At 46.1% G+C, this 26,701-nt stretch overlaps 1 protein-coding gene across 5 annotated transcripts in view; it reads right to left on the bottom strand.

The window, feature by feature from the left end:
• LOC138567577 (uncharacterized) overlaps window positions 1-26,701 on the bottom strand; it is a 464,209-nt gene that overhangs the window by 228,430 nt on the left and 209,078 nt on the right. For 2 of the 5 annotated variants that reach the window (XM_069645944.1, XM_069645943.1), the window contains exons 4-5: window positions 16,718-16,831; window positions 11,757-11,867 (exon numbers count right to left, since the gene is read on the bottom strand). In XM_069645944.1, the coding sequence (XP_069502045.1) occupies window positions 11,757-11,867; window positions 16,718-16,831 (225 nt within the window). The remainder of the gene's footprint in view (window positions 1-11,756; window positions 11,868-16,717; window positions 16,832-26,701) is intronic. The other 3 variants (XM_069645946.1, XM_069645947.1, XM_069645948.1) reach the window with 3 other exon arrangements.

Raw genomic sequence — 26,701 nt, 5'->3', positions numbered from 1 at the left:
AAGTTGAGGGACGTGATGTTCTTTCCTGGCCACAGGGGGGACGCGTGGGCACCTCTTTAGAAACTCGAGCGCGTGACCCTGAGCTAGGGCGTCGAGCACCCAACGGTCGGTGGAGATGGACTCCCACGCGCTGACGAAGCTCGCCAGCCGGCCTCCCACCGGGGTGCTTCGTGGGGGCCCGACCCCACGGCCGGTTCAGTCCTGCTTCGACGAGGCTTTGCCGCCTTGTCCTCCTTGGCGACGACGGCGGGGTCCGCCTGACTTGCCTCGTCCCCTGTAAGCTTGACGGTAGGTGGAAAATCCGCCGCTGGAACCTTTGGAGGCACCCTGTTTGCCTCCGCCACTCCGAAAGGGCGGCCGCCGTTGCTGGAGAACCCCAAGAGCCCGGGCCGTCTCCGCCTTGATGGCTTGAAGGGAATCGTCCACTGTTTTCCCAAACAGGTTGTTTCCGTCGAACGGCATGTCCAAGACTCTGGTCTGCACGTCCTGACGGAAGTCAGTAGCCTTGAGCCATCCACGCCGCCTAAGGCACACGCCGTTGCCCAACTGGCGAAATCCAGTGTCAGCGATGTCCGTCGCAATCGTAATGGCGTGGTCCGACGCCACCTCTCCTTCCTGCAAGATCTCTAGGGCTTCCGCCCTCTTGTCGTCTGGTAGGAAGTCCAGCAGGGGGGTCAGTTTGTATCACAACTCCCTGTCGTAGCGGGCTACGATAGCCAAGGCGTTGGCCGCCTTAATCGTCGTCGCTGCCGACGAGATGACTCTGCGTACCATCGTGTCTAATTTCTTTCTCTCGCCTTCCAGCGGGGAGGCTGACGTAGAGGCCGCGCCCCCCCGCTTTCTTCCTGGCCGCCGCGGCGACGACCGAGTCCGGCTGTGCCCGAAGGCACAAGGGGGCCGCGTCCGGGACCCAGTACTTCTTCTCGTACCGATCCCTTCTAGCCGGCGTCGTGGATGGGTTCTTGAGGGGGGCGAGGCCCTCATCCCAAATATCGTCTAGTAGAGGTACAGCGAGGACCGTCTTCCTCTTGGTCTCACGCCGTTGATAAAGGAAACCTTCCTTCTTCTTCTCTTCCGGGCAGAGCTGGAAAAGCTCGGATGCCCTGGCGATCATGGAGTGAAACGATCCAATCTCGTCGGGCGGGGAAGCCCGGGTGGGAGGTGACGACGGGAGATCCTCGTCGTAAACCTCGTCGTCTGTACCCGTCGCGGCCGTGTCAGTCCCCGTATCATCCCCACGTGTCGTGGACGGGGAGGAGGGCTGAGCAGGGCGCGATGGCTGAAAAGGAGGTGGAGGATGAATCCTCCTTCTCTTAGGGGGGGGCTCCCAGAAGGGCCTGGCTCCGGGTCCCCCGTCGGGAGCGGTTCCTCCGTTGGTGGCAACGGCAGTCTCGTCCTTATCTCCGAGCATAAGGACTGTATAGCCAACAAAATGGCCGCCGAGTTGTCTTGCGGCACTGGTTGAGGGAGTTCCGACGGGCGATCAGGAGCCCCGTCGGCACCCTCGACGCCCTCGTCTTCTTCCACGTCGGGGTCCCTCCCGACAGGAAGGCCTTCTTCCACGCCAGAGCCGTGGCCTAAGACTTCGATCAGCTCCTCCTCAGAGGTTGTTGAGACCGAGTCCACGACGACCTCCTGCCCCCCCTTTTTCTTCTCCGTCGGAGGTTTCACGGGGGTCCTGTCGATGGGCATGAAAGAGGACTGCCTCCGCGGTGGCAGGGAGATTCTGGGCCCCGGGGTTGCCACCACTGGCGTAGCCTCCACAGGCTGAGCCAGGGCCGCCGTGACTGTCTCGATAGAGGCCTTGGCTGGATGGATCAAGGCTTTCACCACCTTAGGTGCGCTCACCGCCTTCTCCTTGGGGGGAGGGTCGCCACCTCGCTCCCCCTCCGATGGGGCCTTAGGGCACGACCGGGGTCTCTCCAGGAGTTTCGTCGGGTGCTCGGCCTTCCTCTTACCCGAGCCAGAGCGTTGGCTCGTGGTTGATGGCGCCGGGGAGGATGCGCCCTGCCTGGCGCCCATAGAGCCCGACCGTTCGGCGCTCCCGGTGCCAGCGGACTCGCGGTGCTTGGCCTTCTGTTGGACCCCCGTCGCCGGGGCGCCCTCAAAGGTCTTAGAAGACCGCTCGGACTTCTTCTTCTTCTTCTCGCCTGACAGGCTTTTTCCTTCCAGCCAGTTGGCGAGACGTTGATGGCGGTCCTTCATGGTCCGCTCCGACATATTGCCGCAAAACGCACAGTCCTTCTCCACGTGCGTCTTGTCCTCATGTAGGCAGTAAAGGCAAAGGGAGTGTTCGTCCTCCTTAAAGACATTCTGAAGCTGGCATCCAGGGCAGACCCTGAACAGCTTTCCGGGCGTCGAGCTTCCCTTCTCCTGGGCCATGTCCGAGATGGGCCTGAGAAACTTCTGGAGTCCTCCAAAAGCGTGGCTCGACGAAATCTTCACCCTTGAGGGGCGTAGACGAATCCGACACGGGTCCCCGTTGATCGGATGAAGAAACTGTGGAGCTTGAGGCTCTTTTGACCGAAAAAAGAGAAATCTTTTGAGAAAAAACGCGAAAAAAAGCACTAACGCTCGAGAGCAATAGCACGAGGATCCCAACACTTGAACGTGCGGTAAAAATCTGAAGATGGCTGCCAGAGGCGGGGCTTAGGGAGAGGGCAGTCATTGGCTGTGGTCAGTATGATGCAGAGATCAGTGATTGGTTACTACTACGAAAGACAGATCAGAAACGAAACTGATACTGATTTTTTCTTTACCGAGGATTCCCAGCCTGACGAAGGGGAATATTCATGAGCATGTGAATCCATGCCAGACCCCATGCTGGAGAAAACACAGAACACACATAAGGGGCTACAGGACAAGGGGGCCCTGTCCCTCCAATGCATTTCCAGCATCACACTTACATGCTGCATACACAGGGAAAAAGTTACAAAAAAGATTAGCTATTTTAGAGCTATGGAAAATATATCAGAGCGAGAGAGAAGACCGGTCGAAAAGGAATGGATGCTTAATCAGCATGAAGGGGAGGGCACAGCGCCCTCTGCTCCTCTTTCTCCTTCTGAAGACAATAGCATGACAAATGAGAAACAGGGATTTTATCCTCTAAAGGAGTTAAAAGCAGCAGCGGGGTATGGTAATCCGACATATGCACCCCCTGCATTTAGTAGTGAAGATGGTACAGAAGAAAGTAAGATTAATGAATGCAAATATATTCCTGAAAGTAAGGAACATGAGGAGCATAGTGAAAGAAGGGACAGATTGATAGAGATAGAAGAGACCAAGAGACAAAAAGGAGATTAAGATAGAGCCAGCGGTGGAACAATTGTACAGAATGAGTGGCTGGGAGGACAGATATTACTCATATTAGACGGAAGGGGTATTGACAATGTTAAGGAAAGAGAAGAAAGAAGAACAGGAACAAAAGGAAAAGTAGAAAGGACATACAAAGGAGAGAAGGAAAAAGAAAGGAAGAACAAAGAAGTTCTGAACAGAAAAAAAGAAGATGGGGAGAGGAAATGTGAGGAAATAGAAGCACACAGATTGAAAATAAGGCTGCAGAGAAGGGAAGCTGAGGAAGAGAAGAGGGAGATGAGTAGACGGGAAGAGGAAGAACAAAAGGAAATAAGGAGTAGAGGACAAATATATGATGAAATAGATCACATCGTTCATAGATGTGCAATACCAGTTGAAGAACGAGAACATGGGAGGAAGAGAGAAGTTCACAAAAGCCCTGCAGGAGCTGCACGAGATACCTAGAGTGCCAACATGGGCTGATGAGCACGAGGCAGAAGGCATAGGGAAAAGGATTGGGGAACTATATAGGCAGATATTGGGAAACGATGGTTATGAGACGAGAGGGAATATCGAAGGATCTCCACTGAGAGAAACAAGAGGCAGATCGGATGACGTAATGATGGACAAAAACAGAACACTGTCCTTAAGTAGACTAGATCTTGATGACGAGGAAAGTGGTGATAGCCATACCAGTTGGGCTATAATGATGTCAGATGAAGAAAGGGAAGAAAACGAGAAAGCGCAAATGTGGCTCTTCAATAGACCCAAAGATAGAAAAAGGGGTCAAGTGGTCAGACTTAGGAGAGCCAGAAGGAAAAACACCAGAACCTATATCATATCCTGAGCGACCACAAGGACGGTCGCATAGTGTAAGGGAAATGTCCCCAACTTATGTAAGTAGATTAAGGTCATTGCCAGGAAAAAGACGAGCGGTCGAATGCAGCCCCACCTGGAAATGAGAAGCACGGGTGGATACAATTGTAGAACAGGATTTACACAATTCCCGTTATTAGAGAAAGGGGGAGGATGACCACAATATAGACCATGGCCACAGATAGATAAAGAGAATTTGAACTGTAAATTACCTAGTTTGACTTAAGGAACGGGTAAATGGATTAATGAGTTTGAAAGAATGACAGCGGGAATGACATTAGCGGTGGGTGACGTAAAAGGCCTACTAGCAGCTTTTATTTATTTATTTATTTATAAAGCGCGCTAAGCCCAGGGGCATCAAGGCGAGCCTAGGGGAAAGCTATTTTAGGGGAGAGAGCTGGCGACATTTGTAGACGAGCGGGATATGCGAGTGTGACAGCACAAAACATGACACATGACAGAGCGCCATTTAATATTTGCAGAGCAGAGATATGGAGGGAACAGAGTACAATATCCTGAAACATCAGATATGGGCACGATTATGACACGGAAAATGGTTGAGGACGAAGATCCTGTTGCTTTTATTCAGGATATTCAAGAACATTGGCGTCTTGAGATGAGGGAACCGTGGGATAAGACTGTAGCAATATTTTACCATATTTGATGTCAAGGACTGCCCAAGCCAGTGCAAAGGCAGATGAAAAAACAGGTTTGGATGCAAGCAAAGCCATGGCCAGAAATATGTTGACTATCACTGGTGATTACTAAAAGAGAAGAATAAGAAAAAAGCTGAGAATAGAAAGCTTGAGGAAGCAAAGTTAGTACTGAAGAAATTGTCGAAATTTGCTATAGAAGGAGCAATACTGACAAGCGGCGAAGGAGTGGTCACACAAGAGTTCCTATCTACATAGCCAATCAATGTAGGGTACCCCGTAGATTAGGATAGGTACAATTGTTGCCCATGTGGTAGAGGGAATGGACCTAGATGACGAGGGGGCGGATTTCAAAACCATCAAGGGGTATGGGGTGGGGGATTTAATGGAGGACAGCCGCAGCAGTGCTGGAATTGTTGGAGGACAGGACATTTTGACTGAACGTGTAGAAGTAGAGGGGGCATGCAGCAGAACTGGCAGACCACAAGAGGTGAGACAAGATATTTCCCACTGCTTAATACGGTTGTAGGACATTTGGTCGAAAACAATTGGTCGACGGGACAACTGGTCGACACCATTCGGTCGAATGCCAAATGGTCGAATTTTTTTTTTTTTTTTACCCCTTTTTTGGTTTTTTTTGGGGGGGTCCCCCCCACCCCTAACCCCCTTTTTTTCTTTTCCCACACGAAAACCCACAAAACACACATATAAATTTAAAAAAAAGAAAATCGACCATTTGGCATTCGACCAAATGGTGTCGACCAAATTGCAGTCGACCAGTTTGTTGTTGACCAAATGACCGGACACCGTTTAATACAGAACCACCAGAGTATTATGCCCAAGATCACATGCAGTGTCAGACAAATGTGCCGCAAATGCAGTAGATTCTGCTGCAATCACAGTCACCACAAGTGCAACCATAGCAAGTATGCATAGGCATGCAAGCACAACAAGTACAGACACAACAGGCGGTGATGCCACAATGGAAGGCGAATACAGGACCCTCACCCACACCTACACCCAGGCTAGGGACTGTGACAGTAGTGGGAGGGAATCCTTTTATGGGTACACAGACAGATTTATATCCACAATAGGAAAGCCCACAGAAGGACCTGATGTGTTCAGTACTATCCGTGACACCAGACCCCTAAGAGGAACCGAGGGTCAGGGTAACAATAGGAGGCAAGACATGTTAATTTCTTGTAGACACAGCAGTGACCCACTCCTGTGTTTGAGAGGCAAAGTACCCAATGTCTGGGATTACCATGAATGCGCAGGGCTTCTCTGGGGCTATGAGTTTGTTTCATTTTACTGATGAATTACCAATTTCAATAGGAGAGCATGATGTGTCTATGCCAATATTGTATTCCCGGCAGACACCAGTAAATATATTAGAACGTGACTTAATGATAAAATTAATATGACGATATCTTTTACTGACAAGGGGATAATATGTTCCACTCCAGGGATACATTACATGAATGTAAGAGAATTTATATTAGCATTTACAGGCCAAAAGGCATTGCGAGGAGTTCCTTTAGACTCACAAGTATTTTTGTACGGAGTAAATATTTTGTTCACATGGCTTCCTGGATTGATAGGTAAATTACTGAGGATACCGGACAATTTTTTTGTTTAGACCAGAAGAACCTATGGATGACGAGGAATAAGTCAAGTCATTTATAACACGCATGTACACAAGTGTTTCTAGGCAACACAAGACAAGGGAGGGGAAAACCGGGGGAGGACAACAGAACCAATCTTACTAGGCCTTGTGACATTCAGATCGTGCAAGGGTGACAGCACCAAAGTGCAGGGGGAAGTGAGAGGGAGGGGAATTGTAATCAGGGTAGCAATGCTCTGAGCAAGTACAACCAGGGCAGCGCAGCTTTAGGTAAGTGCAGGGAGACTGTAGAGGTTACAGTTGCAGCCCCTAAGTGTGCGGTGGCCTGTAGGCAGTGCAAGGGAGACTGATCATGGAGGAGCCTGGTACCCGTATCCTCAGAGGATAGCCAGGCAACCAGTCGGTGGAGCAGTCAGGTAGGTCAGCAGGGGAGGGAGAGAGAGAAGCAGAGGAGAACAGGAAGGTCTTGAGCTGCTTCCAGAACTTCAGGTGGTCCGGCTCAAGTTTGAGAGAGGCAGGGAGGCCATTCCAGAGGGAGCCACCTGCAGAAGAGAGCTCTACCCCCCACTCTCTCTGCCTAGTGAAACATCTGACCCTCAGAGAGTTGGAGGTAGTTTAGGCAAGGGCTCAACAAGGAAGGTATTTTGGAAGAGAGAGTTAAGTTGTAGTGCAGGCCCAGGCCCCAGAAAGCCTTGTGAATGATGCAGAGATTCTTCAACTTGATCCTTGCAGCCACGAGGAGCCAGTGGAGAGATGCCAGTGCTGGAGAGATACAGTACCTGGGGTTGAGGCCAAGGATAAGTCTCGCAGTCCTTTTCTGGATTAGTTGCAGGGGGTGGAGAGTAGAGTAAGGCAAATTGAGAATGAGGCTGTTGCAGTAGTCCAGCCTAGGGTGAACCACGGCTCTGGAGACAGCGAGTGTCTGCGGGAATGGGGAAAAAGGAAGAATACCTCTGAGGAGGTGCAGCTGGTAGTGGGATTTCTTGACTGTGTCCTAGATGTGAGGGGTGAAGGATAGAGTGGAGTCAAAGATGACACCATGGTTTTTTGCCTCACAGGAAGGCAAAGGAAGAGGGCCCAAAGAGGGTGGCCAGATTGAGAGGGGGAATGCAGGAGCAATGAGAAGTATCTTTGAATTACTGGCATTAAGGCAGAGATCGTTGAAGACACACCAATCCTGAATCACGGAGAGACAGTCAGGAATGAGAGAGAGAGAGAAAAGAGGAGGCTGAGGGGAGCCTGAAAGAGAGCTCAAAGTCAGAGGAGAATGTAGAGATCAGATGGACCGAAGGGGCCATGTAGACATCAAAGAGCCAGGGAAAGAGGTTAGAGCCCTGGGGACACCACTTGTGGAGAGGGAGGTGGTGGAGAGAAAGGACCCAAGTTGTACTTGGGTGGGCCGGTCAGAGAGGAAGGAGGCCAACCACTCCCAAGGCCTGATCTATGATGCACAGGTTCTCACGGAGTCGATTGATCAGGATGGCTTGGTTGACGGTGTCAAAGGAAGGACAGGCTATTCCACAGAACTAGAGGCAGAGATAGTAAGAGAGAAAAGGGTGATTATTCATGGGACAGATGACGAAGGAAGAGCATGGAGAACAGTAATAGCTCCTGATGAAGGGTATAGACCAACAAACTTGACGGACGAGGAGTTGTTCAGAGAGGAGATTTCAGACAATGAATTAGTCTTTTTCATAAGCATTAATTATTGGATGAAAATCGAGAATAGGCAAATACCACACAGAATGGCACTGATAAAAAAGAAATCACAATTTTTTCAGACCGATCTAGAAAAGGTACCAAGCATTATATGGACCAACAGTCCATATGACGTGGGTCTATTGAGTGGAGCAGGACCAGTTAAAATAAAGCTTAAACCCGGAGCAATTTTGCCACAAGTAAAACAGTATCCCATGTCCAGAGAAGCAGATGAAGGTATGTTCAAAACTATTTCCTCTTTGATACATCGGGAATATCAGTACCATCAGATTCCCCACGTAACATGGCTATGTACCCAGTAAAGAAATCAATTGGGGGGTGTGGGGGGTCATGGAGATTTATTATGGATCTACACCCCCTAAACAATATTGTTGAAGCAGAGTTGCCTCTGGTTCCGAACACAGCTACGATATTATGTAATACCCCAGCTACAGCCAAATATTTTACAGTAGTAGATTTAAAATGTGACCAGATTTTTTATAGAAACCAGCTGTGGAAACATACAAAATTATCACATGGGTACTGTGGGTCCCCATCAATCTTTAAAAGGATCCTTCAGATGGACCTAGGTAACATACAACTTGAGAACACAATAATTCAGTACGTAGGTATTAGTATTCATTGAGACAGAAGAAAATGCAGTGAATATTTAGTCCAGTTAATGACAGTATTGGCAGAAAAGGATATAAAGTGGAAAAGGAGAAATTACAATATTGTCAGGAAGAGGTCCTGTATATAGGGCAGCTAATCTCTCAACAAGGGAGAAAAGTGACACCTGAAAGAGCGGACTCAATCATGAAAACTCTAAGACCTGAGACAATGTGGGAAATGCATCAATTTTTAGGCCTATGCAATTATTGTAGGGCCTGGGTTTTCGATTACAGTACATATATTAGGCCACTTTTAAAAGGACTCAAAGAAGCGCAGACAAGTAAAGGCGAGATAATATGGAGAGATGAGATGACAGAAGGATTTGAAGAGTTAAAATGGGTGATTTTTACAGCTCCTGTGGTTAGGAATTCTAGACTATAAAGAGGAGATTTAATTATTCTGGCATTCAAATGGAGTGGTGATGACAGCAGTTCTTACGCAGAAGACAACATTAGGGCATGGACATAAACCATTAGCTCAATACAGTGGGATTTTAGACCCAGTAATGAGAGGTCATTGCCCCTGCGAACAAGCATTAGCTGCTGCTGCTATCAACAATTGAAAAGAAAGCAAGTATTACAATGGGGTGCTCAATGACATTATTCGTCCAGCATTCCTTATTTGCTATTTTGGAGAAACCTAAAAGCACGTTGACTACAAAAAGAGCGTCAGGATATGAGGTGATTATTTCAAACCCAGCGATTAAAATTGTTAGATGTAGAATAGTGAATCCAGCGCCATAGCAGAACCAGTAGAGAAGGTACATTATGCACATGATTTCACAATGTATCCTGAGTTTTAGGACGATATTCCCCATGTTAAAGAAAACACTCTAGGACGGGGGAACTCTATTTATTGATGGTTCTTTGAAAATTGATCAAACAGGAGAAAGACATACAGGATTGGCAGTAATGAAGTTAAAACAGAATGGTGAATTTGAAGTAGTGACAAGTGCCTTCACCTTGTTCAGCGCAGGCTGCAGAAATAGTGGCGCTCATTGCCGCACTACAGAGATATGAGGAATGGACAGTGTACTATGACTGTGCCTATGTGACATCAACAGTAGATGCAGGATTGTCAAGCTGGAAAAGTAGGGGCTTCCTCCACGCACAGAGCACATCAGTGCAACATGCGTCTCTATTGGGACAAAGTTATTAAGGTACTAAAGCTCCCATTGGCTATTGCCATGGTGAAGTGCGCAGCCCATACTAAAAGGGCAGACATGATTTCTCGCTGTAACGAAGCCGTATTTCAAAATTAGTAAGCAAAATGAGCAGCATATTTTTCCGATATTTCTAATTTCGAAATAGAAAGTGTTAAACAAATATCAGAATGATGGATGATGATGAAAGGCGGCTTTAATATGCTATCCATTGTACAGTTAATTGAACTGCAGGGTGGAGCTCCACAGGAAGAACAGGATTTATGTAAAACACAGGGGTGTTCTTTATCCCCACGGAGGCTATATGAAGACAAGATAGTACTGGAAAGCCAGTTATGCCTCTAGCATTTGTGAAAATTGAGGGGAAATCATGACTCTCTCACTTGAGAAATAATGAAACAATATTGAATAAAGAGAATGGAAGAGGTGGGCAAATAATGAAACCCCCTCGTATCTATTTTTACAAAAGTTAAAAAGTTAAAATGATTATGCTTTTTTTGTTGCAGAGTTGGGAATTAACAGACATTTATTGTAACCTCTGATCAAGAAATGAATGCACACCCTGTGCATTAAGAATTCAACTACTATGACACCTTTTGTTAATCATTATTGCTAAACCCTAGGTCCTAATGTAGAGGGGTTATCCCTTCTGTTTCATGGGCACCGCCAAAACATTTATAGCAAGAGAAATACCTACACATGATGAGATGTGTCTCAGCCCCCTAACAGCATGCATGACAAGAGGACAATTTGAAGGGAAGTGGGAAACCCTACGATGGATGTCAAAAAGAACGTTTCCATATGAAGATGCATACATAAAAACACACAAGCCGATAAAAGACCCAAGATGGAAGAGCAAAATGATCCTGTACTCGCTGAGTGGGTTGAATAGAGGAGAGATGAAGATTGTTGAACAAAAAAGACTGGATTGTGCAGATAGATGGGAAACACCAGGATTACCAGGGTGCTGGAATAGACATCAGCTATTGGTATATGGACAAGTAGCCACCAGTACAGGATGGGAAGAAGGAATGCTGGGATGTAGTGTACACTTATTGATGACAGCCACAGTAATGATAGTGCAAGTAGTGAATGATAAATGCCTTAAGGAATGGGCCAAGTATTCAAAGTTATTAACGTGGGTTGAAGATGAAGCAGGACCTGTATCCATATTGCCAATGAAGAAGAGAACACTGTTTCTTTCACAAACAGTGGTCAGATAAAAAGAAAATAAAGGATGCAAACACATCATTGATGTGCCAGGAATGAAAGAAGGAACTGCTGTGCTGATAGACCACTATTCGGCTTGTAGATCCAGAGTTTATATAAAGCCAACTATAAATTGGGGAGGAATATGTTCCAAGGTGGTAATACATGTTCCTGCATTGGTGATCCCCCAGAGTGATCTCCACATAACCAACTTTCCGAAAATGGATGCACATCAAAGGAAGAAGAGGTCGTTCAACCTCACCCGACAGAAGAGAGAGAACTACTTTTCAGCAAAATCAATAGAAACGTATCATGACATTCCAGATGAGCATACATTTTTCAGTTGGACGATAGTAATATTCACAGCCATGGAAGGAATGACAGGAATTCGGCTGCGGCAAACGCCAAGCGGTTACAAATCACAAGGTGGGAGTTGCTACAAACAATTAACACAACAATAAAAGGATTTAATATGATTAAAGAAGAATTGAGGGCCATCAGACTTATGACCCTCCAAAACAGGTATGTCCTGGACTTAATTACAGCAATGGTATTTACAGCAGCTCACCTGTGCTGACAATAGGACTTCTACCTTCTCCTGCAGAGATCAAAGGACTCACCACATCTGAGGGCACATTTTCAGTTTTAATCTCACTCTGCTTTTTGACATTGGACAGATCTGGTGAATGGAAAAAACACACTGCCATCAGAATTCAGAAAGACTATGACAAGGTTTGGTAATACATTTTTCCAAATTGATAGTATCAGATCATCTCCAAACATGTTGTAGATATCACTGGATGGCATTGGATCGTTTTGCTTACTATTGGCTACTGAAGAGATGTATTACCGGAAAGCAGAAATTGATGGAATGTAAGTGTGTAAGAATCTCATTGTACCTAGCAAGAAGTAATCTTCTCTGAGAATTTGACTAACATTACTCTGGAGGATGCAGTCAACATTTACAGTGTGAGAAACCCAAGGGTATCCTCATACCTACTTCTCTTGGATCCTCTTCTCAGGTGGCCAGGGAAAGGCCATCGCTCTTAGATCCTGACCCTGGTGTGGAGAAGCAAGGGAGGATCACCTGGGTGCAGGGTCTGTAGAGAGGCAGATATACAGGTCATCCATAGAGCCCACCCCCTCACCTCCGTCATACTGGAAGAACAGCAATAAAACAGGGTGTATGACACCTGGTATCCTCCCAACACCACTTCGGAGAGATGAGAGACATTATGCGTTCAGACAACCTTATCGAATATACCCCCAAACTGATGCGGTAGATATAACCATGCAGACACCACTGTATATAGAAGAACTATATGTGAAGTCAGATAGATGTGAAGTGACATCATGAAGAAGAGAAGATATGAGGATGCACTGAAACTAACATATAAATATCTAAAGAACGAAGATGTGACAGAATTGACAAAGTAAACACATATGCAAATATGAAGAAAACAATATATACTAAGAAGATAAGTGACAAGAAATGTAGATGTATATATGCAGAAGCGCAAGTTAGATAAGACATCATAGAAGCTTGCTAAAGTAGAAAATAGAAAGCGCATAAAGCAGCCATGTTGAGAAAATGGACGTCGGCATTGTATAATAGTAAGCAAGAAACCTTGCAAAGGGAAACCAAAACTGCAATGTGGACAGGCACTGGAATACAAATTCATGCAAGAACAAAGAGTATTTGTTTGGCTCAGAATCAAGGATGCCACAGCAAGAGCAACTACAAGGCTCGAAAGGAATCAAAGAGGATAAACTAAGCAGGCAGGACATATTTCTCTTAGATTGAGTAAAGGAGTGAACCGTTGCGAGTGCCAAGTGTTGTTCAAATTAAAGATGCAGAAAGCACATGCAGAATGGAGCAACCAAGTCTCCAGAGGCATAGGAGAGCAATAGCACCTAATATAATTGAATCAAATAGCACCAAATAGAAGGGCAAAATGGACAAAATCATGGTCTTCTCACAAGTGAATCAGGAACGGAAGACCAGGCCTATTCATAAAGCTCCAGACGAAGACAGCAACGTAATTTCGATCCCTTTAAAGTTCAGAGGAAGAGAACAGTCAGCACAGTCAAATACAAAGAAGAAGCCTTGGATTAGGGCCTAACTGATGAAAGAGGGTAGGCTAATCAGCTAAGAAAGGCAGTTGTCTGACAACGTTCTCTTGCACCTGGGTTTTGTTGCTGCTAATGAGCCGAATGTCCAAGGTTGGTGAGAGAGTGCCAACCAATCATGAGGGTCTATGCAATGGTGGACCTCACATTGTTCCACAGGCCTATCCGCTGCTGGTGTTACGCTATTATCTGTATTTTACATAGTTAAAAGTAGTTCAAGGCGTGCCTACTAGATAAGAGGCATCCAATGATGATACTAACACGTATATAAAGCAAATGTATACGTTTCCCTTAACCAATCCCTCCACCGAGTAGGTTTTCACTGATAGCCATGTAGAATGACTTCATAGCTGACGTATGCTGTGGTATAAAACCTTGTGTAACCAAAATGCATTGAGTGTGTGTGAGCTAAAATGGGTTTGTTCATCATGTTTCCCTACTTTATTGAACTGATAATAAAGTATTGTTTTGCCATATTCCTTGAGTCTGTCCGGTTATTTTGGCCAGAGATCATTTATTGTGGTAATCCCATTCGGCACTTGGAACGCTCCAGGTGCTACTGCACAGGTCCTTGGGAATTGGGGAGAGGATATCCACAGGTGAGACATGGTATCCCCCTTTCCCTTATGAAGGGCAGCCCAACCCTCCCCTGTCCTTTATGGGCTGTTTTAACACCTTTCCCATCATTCAACACACTATGGTACTGGGACGAGGAAGAAGCAACTCAGAGTAATGCAAAGATCAGGCATGTCCTTTTAACTATGGTCAGGCAATTGGATTGTGACAACCACCTGTGACAACTTAGTAAGCCCAGCGGATATAAAAATGCAGGCTTTTCACAGGGTCGTGGTTGCACAGCAGGCTGGAACGTGGAGGCGGCTGGAGATGGAGACTGGCGAACCGGAGAGAAAGGAGCGGGAGATGCGAGTGTGGGAAGCCATGCCAAGCGAGGACCAAAGACGCCGGGGTCAAGGCAGGCTCCGAGAAGGTCGGGAAATCCAGGTCAGGCGCAAGCTGGGGCTGTGGGACGTTGAAGCACTCCGGCTGTCACGGACCAGAGGGAGGGCGAGCAGCAATCCACCGACCTCTGCAAGAGAAGAGCAGAGGCCTTGAAAATAGGAAAGGCACTGCGAAGAAGGAACCAAAGCCGTCGGGAGCTGCCACCTGAAGCCGGTGAGTGCAGATGGGAAACACTTCTACCGGGGCGCTCCGAAAACCAGCAATAAGCCTTTCTTGAATGTCGAACATTGTGGAAACCGTCATAAGTACTTTTGAATACTGAAGTAAGTACTTATAATCCTGAAATGAAGTCAAGATAGTTTGAAGGGTGAAACAGATAACTTTTTGAATACCGAAAGAGCTGAAAGCATTATTGAATACCTTACAGAATTAAAGCAACATGAAAGTATGATTGAATAAGAATTTCTGAATGCCGCACAGAGATAAGGCAAACTATGAGCACGTTTTGAATGGAACCAAAAGCTCTGTGGTGCAGGTGGCAAAGCAAGTTGCAAGTTATTGAATACAAGCATTGGCAAAGCAAGTACAATTCCAATAAGGGTGTGAGAAGTGAAACAGTATTAACACAACCCGAGTGGTCAAGGAACTATATGTTGAATAGAAACCTGTATTGGCAAGGGCCAGAGAAGTATCAACATAACCAAGTGAATGGTGATCAAGCTAACCACGATAAAGTGTTGGAAGAGGATAATTCTAATACAACAAGTACTTTTCACTGTCAAGGGAAAGCAGTGGACAATTGTTGAAAAAAGCGGATGAAAAGGGGTATTGGTTGTGCGACCTGTGATGGGAGGACAGTGTGGTCTGGTAACTGCGCTTAGACTGAGGGAACCCCTGTATGGGAGCAATATTAAAGAACAGCCAAGAAAGGGTTATCGGTTACGTGACCTGTGATGAGTGGACTGTGTGATCTGTCAACTGCGCCTAGACCAAGTGCCGTGCATGAAAGCAAGTGAAAGGAAGAATCAAGAGTATGAACATCAAGAAGGAGCAAGTTCATTAATATATTAAAAGACTTGTGTTGTATCAGAGGTGCATTGGTGAACTGGAGAAATCACCCTTGGTAAGAGGGTTGGGGAGGATCCCAATCCTTTGAGAATTGTTAAGTTTGAACTTTGAACTTTCTGTCTTGAACTTGGGGAAGGGAACCCTGAATGTTTTGTGGGACTATTTTGAACTTGGAAAGGGGAGCTGAAGAGTAAGCCCGGAGCTGGAAGAAGCTCAGAACTTTGTTTGGAACACTATTTCTTGTATTGCTGACATCCCTACACATTGTCTAGCTTTAGTTGTAAGGGAAAAAGGGTTTTGGACACAGACAGACTTTTAAGTTGAACTCCTTGACTCAGACTGTCATTTTCTTTAGGTAGGGAAATCCCACCTTAGCTTATGGAAAGTTAGGCCTTCGTCCATCCAGATATTTAATTTAAATAAAGTAAGTTTGTTTGAACTTTGTATCTGTTGTCTGCGTCTTGCTTCATGATGCCTTCACAACAGCCACATTTTTAGATGTTGTTTAAAAGAGGAGCGAAGTTGTAAAGTGCTTGTAAAATGTGCATAGGACATCTTTTAGGCCATGGACCAAAAACCTGAAACCAACAACAGTACAGGGCTTCTATTGCTTGGGTGACATCATACCCATTCAATACAGAAGGGTGGTTTTTAATGTTCTAATTGAAAATTGTGACCATTTGCATGCAGGGAAATAATGGCATTGTTTGATCACAATCTAGGCACTTCGACTACCTGGAATTATCAAATGTTGGTGCACAGGCTGTTGGCAGATCCCTTTGACCACCAAACCCTGAGGCTAATATCAGAAAGATATTGGTGGAGGTGAGATTTATACCCAACTGCCATTGCTACCATATCAGAGGTGAGCATCCACAACACTTCGCAATTTCCGTACCTTAAAGTTTATGGAAGATATAGAAGGTTTAACACACCTGGGCATGTCACTATAGGTCTCCATGCACTCAGCTCACCAAAACATACACATGAACAATTATGTTTTCGTCCACCACCACCCTGTGAAGAGAGTGGCCATATGTTTCTCTTTAAGCAAATCGGCGATGGGTGGGAAATATCAGCCCCAAGCCCTTCACAGAGACAATGGGTCTTGCATCTGGGCAAAGGGTGCATCGTTTGACGGGGAATATTGCAAATGTTGATGACAAGCACTCCATGGCAATCTAATTTATAGATAGGTAAACTATGTTCCTGTGCACAGTTTTATCAACTGAGAACGGGAACAATGCGTCCTTCCTTTGGATTGTTTTTACTTTTATCCTTTAGGAATGTCAGGGCTGTAATGTGCTAGAACTATATAAACAGATGAATTAATGCATCAGCCAAGTGTCTCAGGTTTTTACAGCTCCTCACCTGTGCTGACAAAAGTACTTCCACCTTCTCCTGCATGGATCACAGGATTCACCACATCCGAGGTCAGGTTTTCAGTTTCAATCTCACTCTTCTTTTTGCAGTTTGACACATCTGCTGAATGGAAAGAAAAACTCTGTCAGCATAATTCAGAAATGACATCAGAAGCTTTGGTAACGCGTACAATATTAGATCATCTCCTCTGGTCAAACATCGGGAGGATACCACTCAATGGCTCTGGATAATTTTTCATCGTCTTGTGGATTAAGTGATTATGGGTCTCTTTAGGTGTACAGCGGTGGAGAAAAAACAGTGGTAATGCAGTGCATTACCACACCGCCATACTACAACTCCAGTGGTAAGGTGGAGGATTTTTCTCTATACACCTTACCACCAAAAAACAGCAAAATCGGAAGGGAGTTACTGCCGTAGCAATTACTGCGAGCAGAAATTCTGCCGAAATCCCCTTGGAGTCCTATGAACTGAAATATATTGAGACTTACACCGCCTTCCACCAGTTGTAATCCTGCAGCAAATCCGTGAGACCAGGTGGCAGCAACAGTAATTCCGTTTGGTGGTATTTCAATGGATGTACCACCGAAATACAGCCAAACTTGTAATGAGGCCCTATGTGTTATCGGAGAGCAGAAATTGATGTAATGCAAATGTGCAAGAATCTCATAGTACCTAGCAAGAACTGAATCTTCTCTGAGAATTTGACTAACTTTACTCTAGAGGAGGCAGTCAACATTTACACATGCACATAGTTAGATGCTGTTTACAAGAGACAAAGTTGGAAACTGCTTGTAGAATGTACATAGGACATCTCTTAGGCCAAAATCCTAAAACCGATGACGATAAAGGGCTTCTTCTGCTTGGGTGACATCATATACTGGAGCTTTAAGGCTGAAATCTGAGTTTCAGCTATCTCCCAGAATTCTTGCTGAGGATGATAAAGTCATTTTAAACCAAAAAGTATAGGTAGTGATGGAGTACCTTGTTTTGAACTGCACTGACTAAAGGACTATAGAATTAGTTCCAAATGATCCCTAGGAACTTGGACCGCAGATACATTTGTGTGTTAACATAGGAGTAAAACATGAGATAATGCTTTACGAGAAGATCTAACACAGGGCAAAGGTATATGTTACATTAGAGAGGATCCAGAAAGAGACCTGTTGGGACGCCACAATTCACAGAGATGGTATCCAAGATGAAAGTGGTAAAAGGAAGGCAGCAAGTAGTCACAGTTGCAATGGATACAAGTTTTGAAAACCTTTATTTGGTATTTTGGTTGGGTTGGTAGAACTAACTGGACAGAACTCTAGAATTGGAGGACTCTCAACCATTAAATAAATAAAACAAGTCAGAGTCAGTCTGGTCAAAAATAAAAGGCCTATACTAAAATAAAATAAAAAGCATTGCCCTCCTTCTCGAAATGACAACTGTGTTAAGGCAATACAAAAGGAAAATAGTGTCTCAAACGAAATGTCAGAATGGCTTAATAACAACTCCCTTCCCCACGTCTAGCGCCAGAGGGTTTTCAGAGTTTTCTTAACAAGGATAGGTGGAAGGCACAGTTCCCTCAGTCTTGTACACTTTGGTTTACCGGCACAATTCAACAGTTCAGGCTTGGGCTTCACGCAGTTCAATCACTTCCTTAGGCTTCCTCCACCTTGTCATAAATACACAGTTCTACTTTTGACCTTTTACTTTCCCACAGTTCACCACAGGCTTTCCTACGCCGGGCCCGAGCCAGCCTTTCATTTCACATTCAATTCCTCACTTTATCACAGTTCTGCACAGGCTTTCCTCTGCCGGGCTCTAGCCCGTATCGCTTTATGTGGGGGTTTTGTCTTGGGTGTCTTTTCACTGTCAAAGACTTTCAAAACTGCAAGGATTTTACATAGAGCTCTGCATGACCACTTTGACCTCTCTTTACACAATATCTACAATCCTTCTAATCTGGTATCACCAAGGCCTCTTCATACTTGTAGTCTCTTCTCTTTAGTTTGCCCTTTTGGCATATTCAGAGTTCACCAACTTTGCTTTTCACATAATCAACTTTCCTTCGGGATCGCGGTTACTTTCTTGCCTTTGGTTCCCGTTGCAATACATTTCCACTTAAAACGTTTCAATGAGACTTTTGAATGTGCGACTTCACCTTGCATGATCACTCTGTTACTTTGTATCCTTTCCTTTTACAATTCAACAATTGTTCTTTCCATTACGCATTTTACCGGTACAGGCGCAGCCTTCAGCTTTTGGGTTACAGTTATTTTTGCTTTAAACACAAACAGGGCTTTTGTTTCCTTCGATAGCTCACTGGTCGTTAATTGGTCTACTTTCATCAACTCCTTTCATGCAGCAGTCAAGGCTGTTACCAACACCTTCTCTGCTCCTCCCCAACTCCGCTGTTCACCTGGGAGGGTAGCAGGCTGCTTCCCAGCACTTTGCAGGTTTCTTTCTTCCACTCACTCGGTTTCAGTCTTGGAATGCTTACGGCTTCCCGAAAGGGTGGAATCCTTGCCTGGCTCTGTCTCGTTCATCGCAACTGCCGACCAGCCCCTTGGCCTTTAAACTTCCATTGTCTGGCTCTCATCAGCCTCGCAAGAGCTGTTCCTTCTCATACCCATCCTCGTTCAGAGTGTGCCTCTGTGCGCCACTTTTTAGCCTGACTGGGAGTGTTAACAATTGAAAGGTGTGTGTAGTTAGGATTACGTGCCCGACTCTGCCTGGCCTCATTACAGGGACAGAGCCATTGGTAGAGGTAATCTTTCTAGCCTCATTTCTCATCTTCCTCGGCTCAGTAGTGTTGTCAATGTAAAGTGAGGAGGAATTATGGGAGTTGCAATTTCCCATAAAGCCAGCAGAGATAGGGGTTAAATGGGTTGGGTCTCACCATCGGGTGCATCTCCCCCTCTCCACGAGGACCCCCTACCCAAGTGATCCTCCCTTGCTTGTCCAGACCCAGTGTTGAGATCCAAAAGTGATGGCCTTTCCCTGGCCACCTGAGTACAGGATCCCTGGGAACTAGGTTGTGAAACACCCTCTTGTTTTTCACAGTGGCCAGTTTCACACACTGTGTATGACTTGCCCAAAAGGAACAAAATACTCTAAACACTCCACCTACAAAGGCCACAGAATTGGATCGATCAATCAGTAGTCTGTTGAACACCTCAGATAAAATCCAGCATGACCAGAAGTGAAAGGGCTCCATCTTTGGTGTGTCATAAGAGGTCAAACAATAGCCAACGCCATTTTGTTCTCAAGACGAAACCAGCACTGACGATGCTCCAGGATATTATTGTCCTTAACAAACGTTTGCAATTGAGAATAAAGAATCTTCCCTACACTCCCAGTAGGTCAGCTAATCCTGGTGATAGTCCAATAGTTACTAACTACGGAGGAATCCAAAGGGGCTTTCTTCGGCCAGAGGGTGAGGAGAGACGGTTTCAATGTCATTGGAACAACTCCATGGGATAACAAAAGGTTGATTGAAGTAATCAATGGGTTTATCATGTATGCATTTTAGCCACCAAGGCAGGGACCTCCACCGAGTTGTAGGAGAGTTTAAAAATATTCAGTGTGTCCAGATTCTCAGAAATAAAGACTGTTTGAGCGCTGAAGGTATGGCAAAAAGGAAATTGTAGCAGATGGGTATGAAAAGCTACTTGAACCTTTCAGGTACCCTGGTGGATGGAAGTTCTAAAGGCTTCAATCTTTTAATGAAGAGGGTATCTAACTCATTGCAACATTCTAAACATGGCACGAAATTGCCCTACAGACAAGTATGAGAAGCAGCACAAAAAAACTTTGAAAAGGTCTTGCTGTTTATTTAAGTAGCTTTAAAATTTATTAGCAAGGAGAACTGTTTTGAATTCAAAGATGTATTTCCTGTATAAGTTTAAGAGTGGCTTTTGTTCAATAAGATTCAAATAGCATAAAGAGTTACGGCATTTAGTTTCCAACTGAGGGAATATTTTGTAATGATGGAACGTTACTGGTCAGACCATGGTACAGGCTTGCTTTTAGGATTGACTGAGTTGTAGGGGAGCAACAAAATCACAGGCATCCCTCAAGACTTAATATAAGGCCTCAGAGTATTGAGATTATGGTGGTGAAAAGGGATCCACAAATCACATACAACCCAACAATTCTGTAAGGGTGGAGGAATATGTTTTCCTTTGACTGGAAAACCGATCAATGATTTACCTGGGCAATCTATGTGGGATATAGGTGTTAAAATGTATATACCATTTACAGCAGTGGTATTTACATTTTACAAGTGCTAAGAATAAACCATGGCCTTTAGAATGGGAAGGGTTATTTGTAACCGACAAACTCTTGTAATGACATAGGGTCACAGCAGGCTGAAACATTAGCTTTCTCAGGGTTGAAAGTTGACTGGGGAGAGAACTTGAAATTCGTTGTGATGCAGCAACATATTCTTTCAAGGAGGAAAGTTCAATTAAATGAAGGGAAAGCTAAAACTATACCCAATAATTCAGGTTGAATGTTTATCCCCCATCTTGACTATTGTATTTGTTCCACGAAAGCACACAGGAATAACAAGCATCGGCAATTCCAACAGTTAAGGCTTTTGTGCAGGCATGGGAAAGGCACTTTCCAGGCACAGCCTTAGTTGTTGGTAGCAGATGCAAAATGGTGAGAGTAGCTTGGCATCTAATAGCAGCGCCTGTCAAAAGCTTAACACTTATGCACAAACCAACATGTTGGCTTTGCCAATGCTTGTTTTAAACAGGACTTCAGTGGCTTTGCCAAAGCTTTTTTTTTACAAATTGTATTTATTTCTCGGGAGCTCAAATTACAAGCATCATTCCCATCCTTGGCTTCGTTGCATTGGTACTCGTGAGTATAACAGTTATAACATCCCCCTCCCCCTCATCCCACCCCCCCTTTCTGCCGTATAACTTCCAACTTTGATTAAGGCAACACATCAATGTCCAATATGAAAGGTGCGTAGTATACCAACACATGTCCTTAATGCACAGTGTTCACAGGATGGAGACCCTATGGAGGTAATTAGGCTTAAAGTACATTTGTTCCCTATTGTCCATAAACTCGTGGAATGGTAGCCATGTGTTCTGGTATTTCGGGAGTGATCCATATGCCAGTGCCGTTACCTTTTCCATGGCCATCACTCCCCACAGTCTCACCCAGAATCTGGCCACTACCGGCCCCTGCTTGTTTTTCCATGTTTGTGCCAGGTTAATTCTAGCCGAGTTCAACATATGGGTGATGAGGTCCGCTCTATACCCAGTGCATGCGTAGCATCCCTCAGCCGCCTTTCCCAGCAGGATTACCATTGGATCTAGGGGGAGTTGTACGCCCACCACCTCTTTAATGTGGCTTACGATTTCCTTCCAATATGTCTCCGCCACTGGGCAGGCCCCCCACCTATGGATTAAGTCTCCTACTTGTCTGCAGCCTCTCCAGCATGTTGGGGGGTTTTCTGGGTTAATGGAATGTAACTGCTGCAGAGTCATGTACCACCTCAGGTGCATTTTGTACGCCGCCTCTCTTGTTGAGGCGCACTTGGAACTTTTCGTGGCCCGTCGCAATATATGACTCCATATCTCCCCGGGTACCGGCTCCCCGACATCCTGCTCCCATTTTTGCATATGCGGTAGGCTCTCCTCTGGGGCAGCTCCACTCATCAGTTTATAGAGTCTTGACACCCCTTTCTCCGTTGTCCCCTCCTTTATGGTAAATTCTAGACCTACTGGATCCCGGGTAGCCCCTTCCTTCGTTTTAGTATTTGTAATCCAATGTCTGATTTGAGTGTAGCGAAAGCGCTCCCCCTCTGGGATTTGGAATTTGTCCTTGCATCCTTCAAATGTCAAGGGTGTCCCTTCCACGTGCAAGTCCTCCAGTGTCAAGGGTTGCCCTCCTCCCCAGTGTGTCCAAAAGCCAGGTTGCCTTCCCGGCATAAAGTCTGGGTTATGTGCCACTGGCCCAAGTGGACCACCTCCTATTCCTATCCTGTTTCCTCGCAGCACCTTGTCTCAATACCATAGTGTGGCTTTAGTTGTTTCCAGGAGTGTTCCTCCATTACCTCTATGCCTAACTGGCAGGAATCCCAGGTTCTCCAGAGGGACCTTGGTTGCCTCCCTCTCCTTCATTGTCCACCCATTTTGGTTTTCTTTAGGCGCCCATTGCAGCATCGGTGCCACTTGTGCCGCCCATAAGTACCTGCAGAGTTCCAGTACCCCCAGGCCCCCCATTATCTGCGGCCAATGCAGAACCTTCCTAGGAACCCAGGGCTTTTTCTTATTCAATTTGAAAGACAACACTTCTTTTTGTAGGTTTCTAATCGCTGGGCTCGGGATACGTATTGGGAGCGCCCCCACCACGTACAGGAACCTAGGGAGAAGGGACATCTTCACTGCCATCTTCACTGACGTAATACGAGCAAGCCAGGATAACTCCTGCCTGTCCCAGCGCCTGAGGTCCGCAATCAATGTTTTCAATAATTCTGGGATATTTGCCCCATATAGCCTCCTATACCCAGATGTAAAGTGTATCCCCAGATATCACAGCTTTCTGTTCCCATTTCAATGCATACCGGCTTTCCCCTTCTGACACTCGGTCTGGGTCTTCAGTAATATTGAGGGCCTTGGATTTGGCGTAATTAATGTAGAACCCGGAGACCCTGGCAAAGTTGTCAAACAGTTTAATGGCCGCATGGAGTGAGTGAGTTGTGTCTTTCAAGAACATCAAGACGTCATCCACATAAAGCGCGATTTTCTGGGGTCCCTTGGTTCCCACCTCCACCCCTCAGATTTCCTGATCACTGCAGGCTTTCTGCGCCAGGGGCTCCATGTCCATAGCAAAAATCAGTGGTGACAATGAACACCCTTGCCTTGTCCCTTTACTAATCGGTATGCTTTCTGTAAGTTGGCCATTAACCATGTGCCGCGTGGTAGGGTTCCAATAGTTGGCTAGGATCATTCGGGTGAAAATTGGACCGCACCCACATTTCTCAAGGGTCAGTTCTAAATATACCCAATTTAGGCTGTCGATAGCCGTAGAAGCATCTAGGGCCAACACCGAGAACCGCTGTCCGGTTCTTCGCCCCCATTCGATAGTGTTTATGGCCCTGTGAATATTATCATAAGTGTGGCGCCCCTTCACAAAGCCCGCCTGATCCGGGTGGATAATTTTGGGGAGAACGCTTGCCAGTCTCTGGGCCAGAATCGTGGAATAAATGTTTGCGTCCCCATTCAATAAAGAGATGGGGAGGTAGCTTGCGCAGTGCAATGGATCCCTGTCTGGCTTTAGCAAGAGAACCGTAGTGGCTGGGACCATGTCCCGTGAAGGCCGTCCCGAATCCCTTATATAATTGAACAATTTTGCTAAGGGGCCTACCAGAGCGGTCCTGAACGTTTTGTAATATGCATTACAAAACCCGTCCGGGCTGGGGGATTTTTATGTCTTTTCAGAACACCTATCACCCTTCCCACTTATTCCTCCGTTATAGGCGCTTCTAGCATTTGCCTATCCGCCTCTAATCTACGGGAACTCCACCTGTCTCAAAAATGCTTCATGCGCCTCCCGGTCTAATTCATCCCCCTTCCGATTTTGTGTGTAGTAGGAGTGCATTATATCCCTTATCTCCCTTTCCCCCCTCAGTAGGTTGCCATCATGGTGTCTACGAGTGATACGGTTTCTGTTTTTCTGCTTTCTTAATTTAGCTGCAAGAAACCGATTGGCCTTATCCCTGTGTATATAGTATGACTGTTTGGTTCGAAGGAGGAGTTTAGCAGACTCGTCTGCTAGGTGTGCTTCTTGGGCTGACTTGGCTTTTTTAAGTGCCGCCATGCCCTCTGTGACCCTTTATTCCCATAGAGTGACTCTGCTTCCCTTGATTCAGCTTCCAGTTCCCGCCTCACCCTTTCTTTCCTCTGGACATAATATGCTGTGTGTGCGATGAGCTCGCCCCTTACCACCGCTTTACTAGTGCCCCAAATGGTTCCCCAGTCGTGTGGTGTTTTCTTGGAAATAATTGTTTAGGGTTCGTTCTATGTCCGCTCTCAACGCCAAATCTTTTAAGATGATCTCGTTTAGCCGCTAGGGCCTGTTGGCTCTCGCTGGGGGGTAAGTACTTCCACCATCAGGGAGCCCGGCGCATGGTCGGTTAAGCAGCGCACCCGTATATCTACCCCTGTAACCTGTGGGATCATGGTATCCGAAACTAACACCATATCGATCCACGAGAAGCCTCTATGAGTGGCAGAATAATGGGTGTAGACTTTGTCCTGGGGACGGAAAAACCGCCAGGTTTCGATCAGATGTAGTTATCTGAGGAATCGGGCTATGGCAAGTCTGTAAGTCATTGGAGGTGGCTGGGAGGGTTTTATCCATCGAGGCATCCATTACACCATTGAAGTCTCCCCCTACGAAGATCTGCCCTGTCCCCCACTCTGCAATCTTGGGCAACAGTCCTAACAGAACTGGTCTTGTCTGTCATTGGGAGCGTAGATTGCCACTAAGGTAACCTGCTGGTCCATCAACACCCCTCCCACCACCAGATATCTGCCCTCTGGGTCCCTTTTTACTCAAACCGAATTCCTTTGGCTATCAGTATACCAACTCCCCTCTTCTTGGTCCCACTTGAAGCCAGGTATTGCATGGGAAAGGCTCTATGTCTTAACCTGTGTTCGTCTTCAGGGAGCAAGTGCGTCTCTTGCAGCCACACAACTGCGGCCTGAAGATCCATGATTCGCTTCAATATAGATTTCCTTTTAATCAGGGAATTAAGTCCATGGACATTTAATGTCACAAACTTTAGGTCAGCCATGATTGAGGTGCAGATGAGGGCCTTCCCGCCTATTATTGGGTCCATCCACACCCCTGTGGTTGTCGCCTGAGCTATGCATGCCTTTAACCAATTTGCTGTATTCATTTCTTTTACCCCTAACTCCCAAACTTGTAACCACCCCCCAAACTTTAACCGTAACTTCCACCATGACTACCACAGTGGATCACCAGGTGTTTGTGTACTCCTGGGAGTTTGGGGATCCAAATTCCTCCCTGCCCACCACTGCCCCTCCCCACTTATCCCTCCGTACTAATTCCTTCTCATTTGTGGTTTAACTTCCCCCTTACAGCTAACACTGTGGGTATCTGGAGAACAATCAGATCAATCATCCCAACCCTAACATCCCTTCACTTATAATTCCAAGTTGACCCACTCTATCCTTGGGAGTCTTCATGTAGGGTCCACAGGCCTGTGTGCTTTGTAGCAGCCCTTCAGCCGCGGCCGTGCTGGTCTCCATCGTTCCCTCTCCGGTCCTGCCGCTCTTTCGTTCTTTGCAGGCGAGGGTCCATCTTTATCCCCGCTCTCAGTTTAATTTCCTTCCCTCATGAGCTCGTCCATATCTTCCACCTTCGTAATTGTATATCGCTGCCCCTTCTACTCGAAGCGGAGCCCTGCTGGAAATGCCCATCGATATCGAACATTTCTGGTTTCCCTTGACGCTCACATAATGTCCTCCTTTAATTGAAAGAGGTGTACCCGGGTCAGCACATCTGGCATCAGGTTTTTGCTAAGTTGAAAGGTGGAGTATACCCGATGTGTGTGATCCAGTATGATCTCTCTTTCCTCCGCCACCCCCAGGATCTGCCGGAACAGGTCTATTACATGCTGCTGTAGGTCGGCGTCCGCCACCGTCTTCGGGATCCCTCGGATACGTATATTGTTAACCCTAGACCTATTTTCGGCGTCCTCCTGTTTAGGCTGGACCTGAGCCATCTGTGTTTCCAGTTCAGCCACTCTTCTGGTGAGTTCAAAATACTCCTGCCCTTGTTCCGCCACTGCCGTCTCCATCTCGTTGACCCTTTTCTCCACCGCCATGACTCCTCTATTGAGATCTGCAATGGACTTTTCTACTTCGGAGGCACCATCCTTAATGTCTTTTTTGACCTCTTGGAGCATTGCCAGCAAATCTGATTTCCTTATCG

This window comes from Ambystoma mexicanum, chromosome 2p (genome assembly GCF_040938575.1).
Source record: "Ambystoma mexicanum isolate Mex_15411 chromosome 2p, UKY_AmexF1_1, whole genome shotgun sequence".
Lineage (NCBI taxonomy): Eukaryota > Metazoa > Chordata > Amphibia > Caudata > Ambystomatidae > Ambystoma > Ambystoma mexicanum.
Note: the sequence above shows the minus strand (reverse complement) of the source record. Positions and strands in the feature narration are given on the sequence as shown.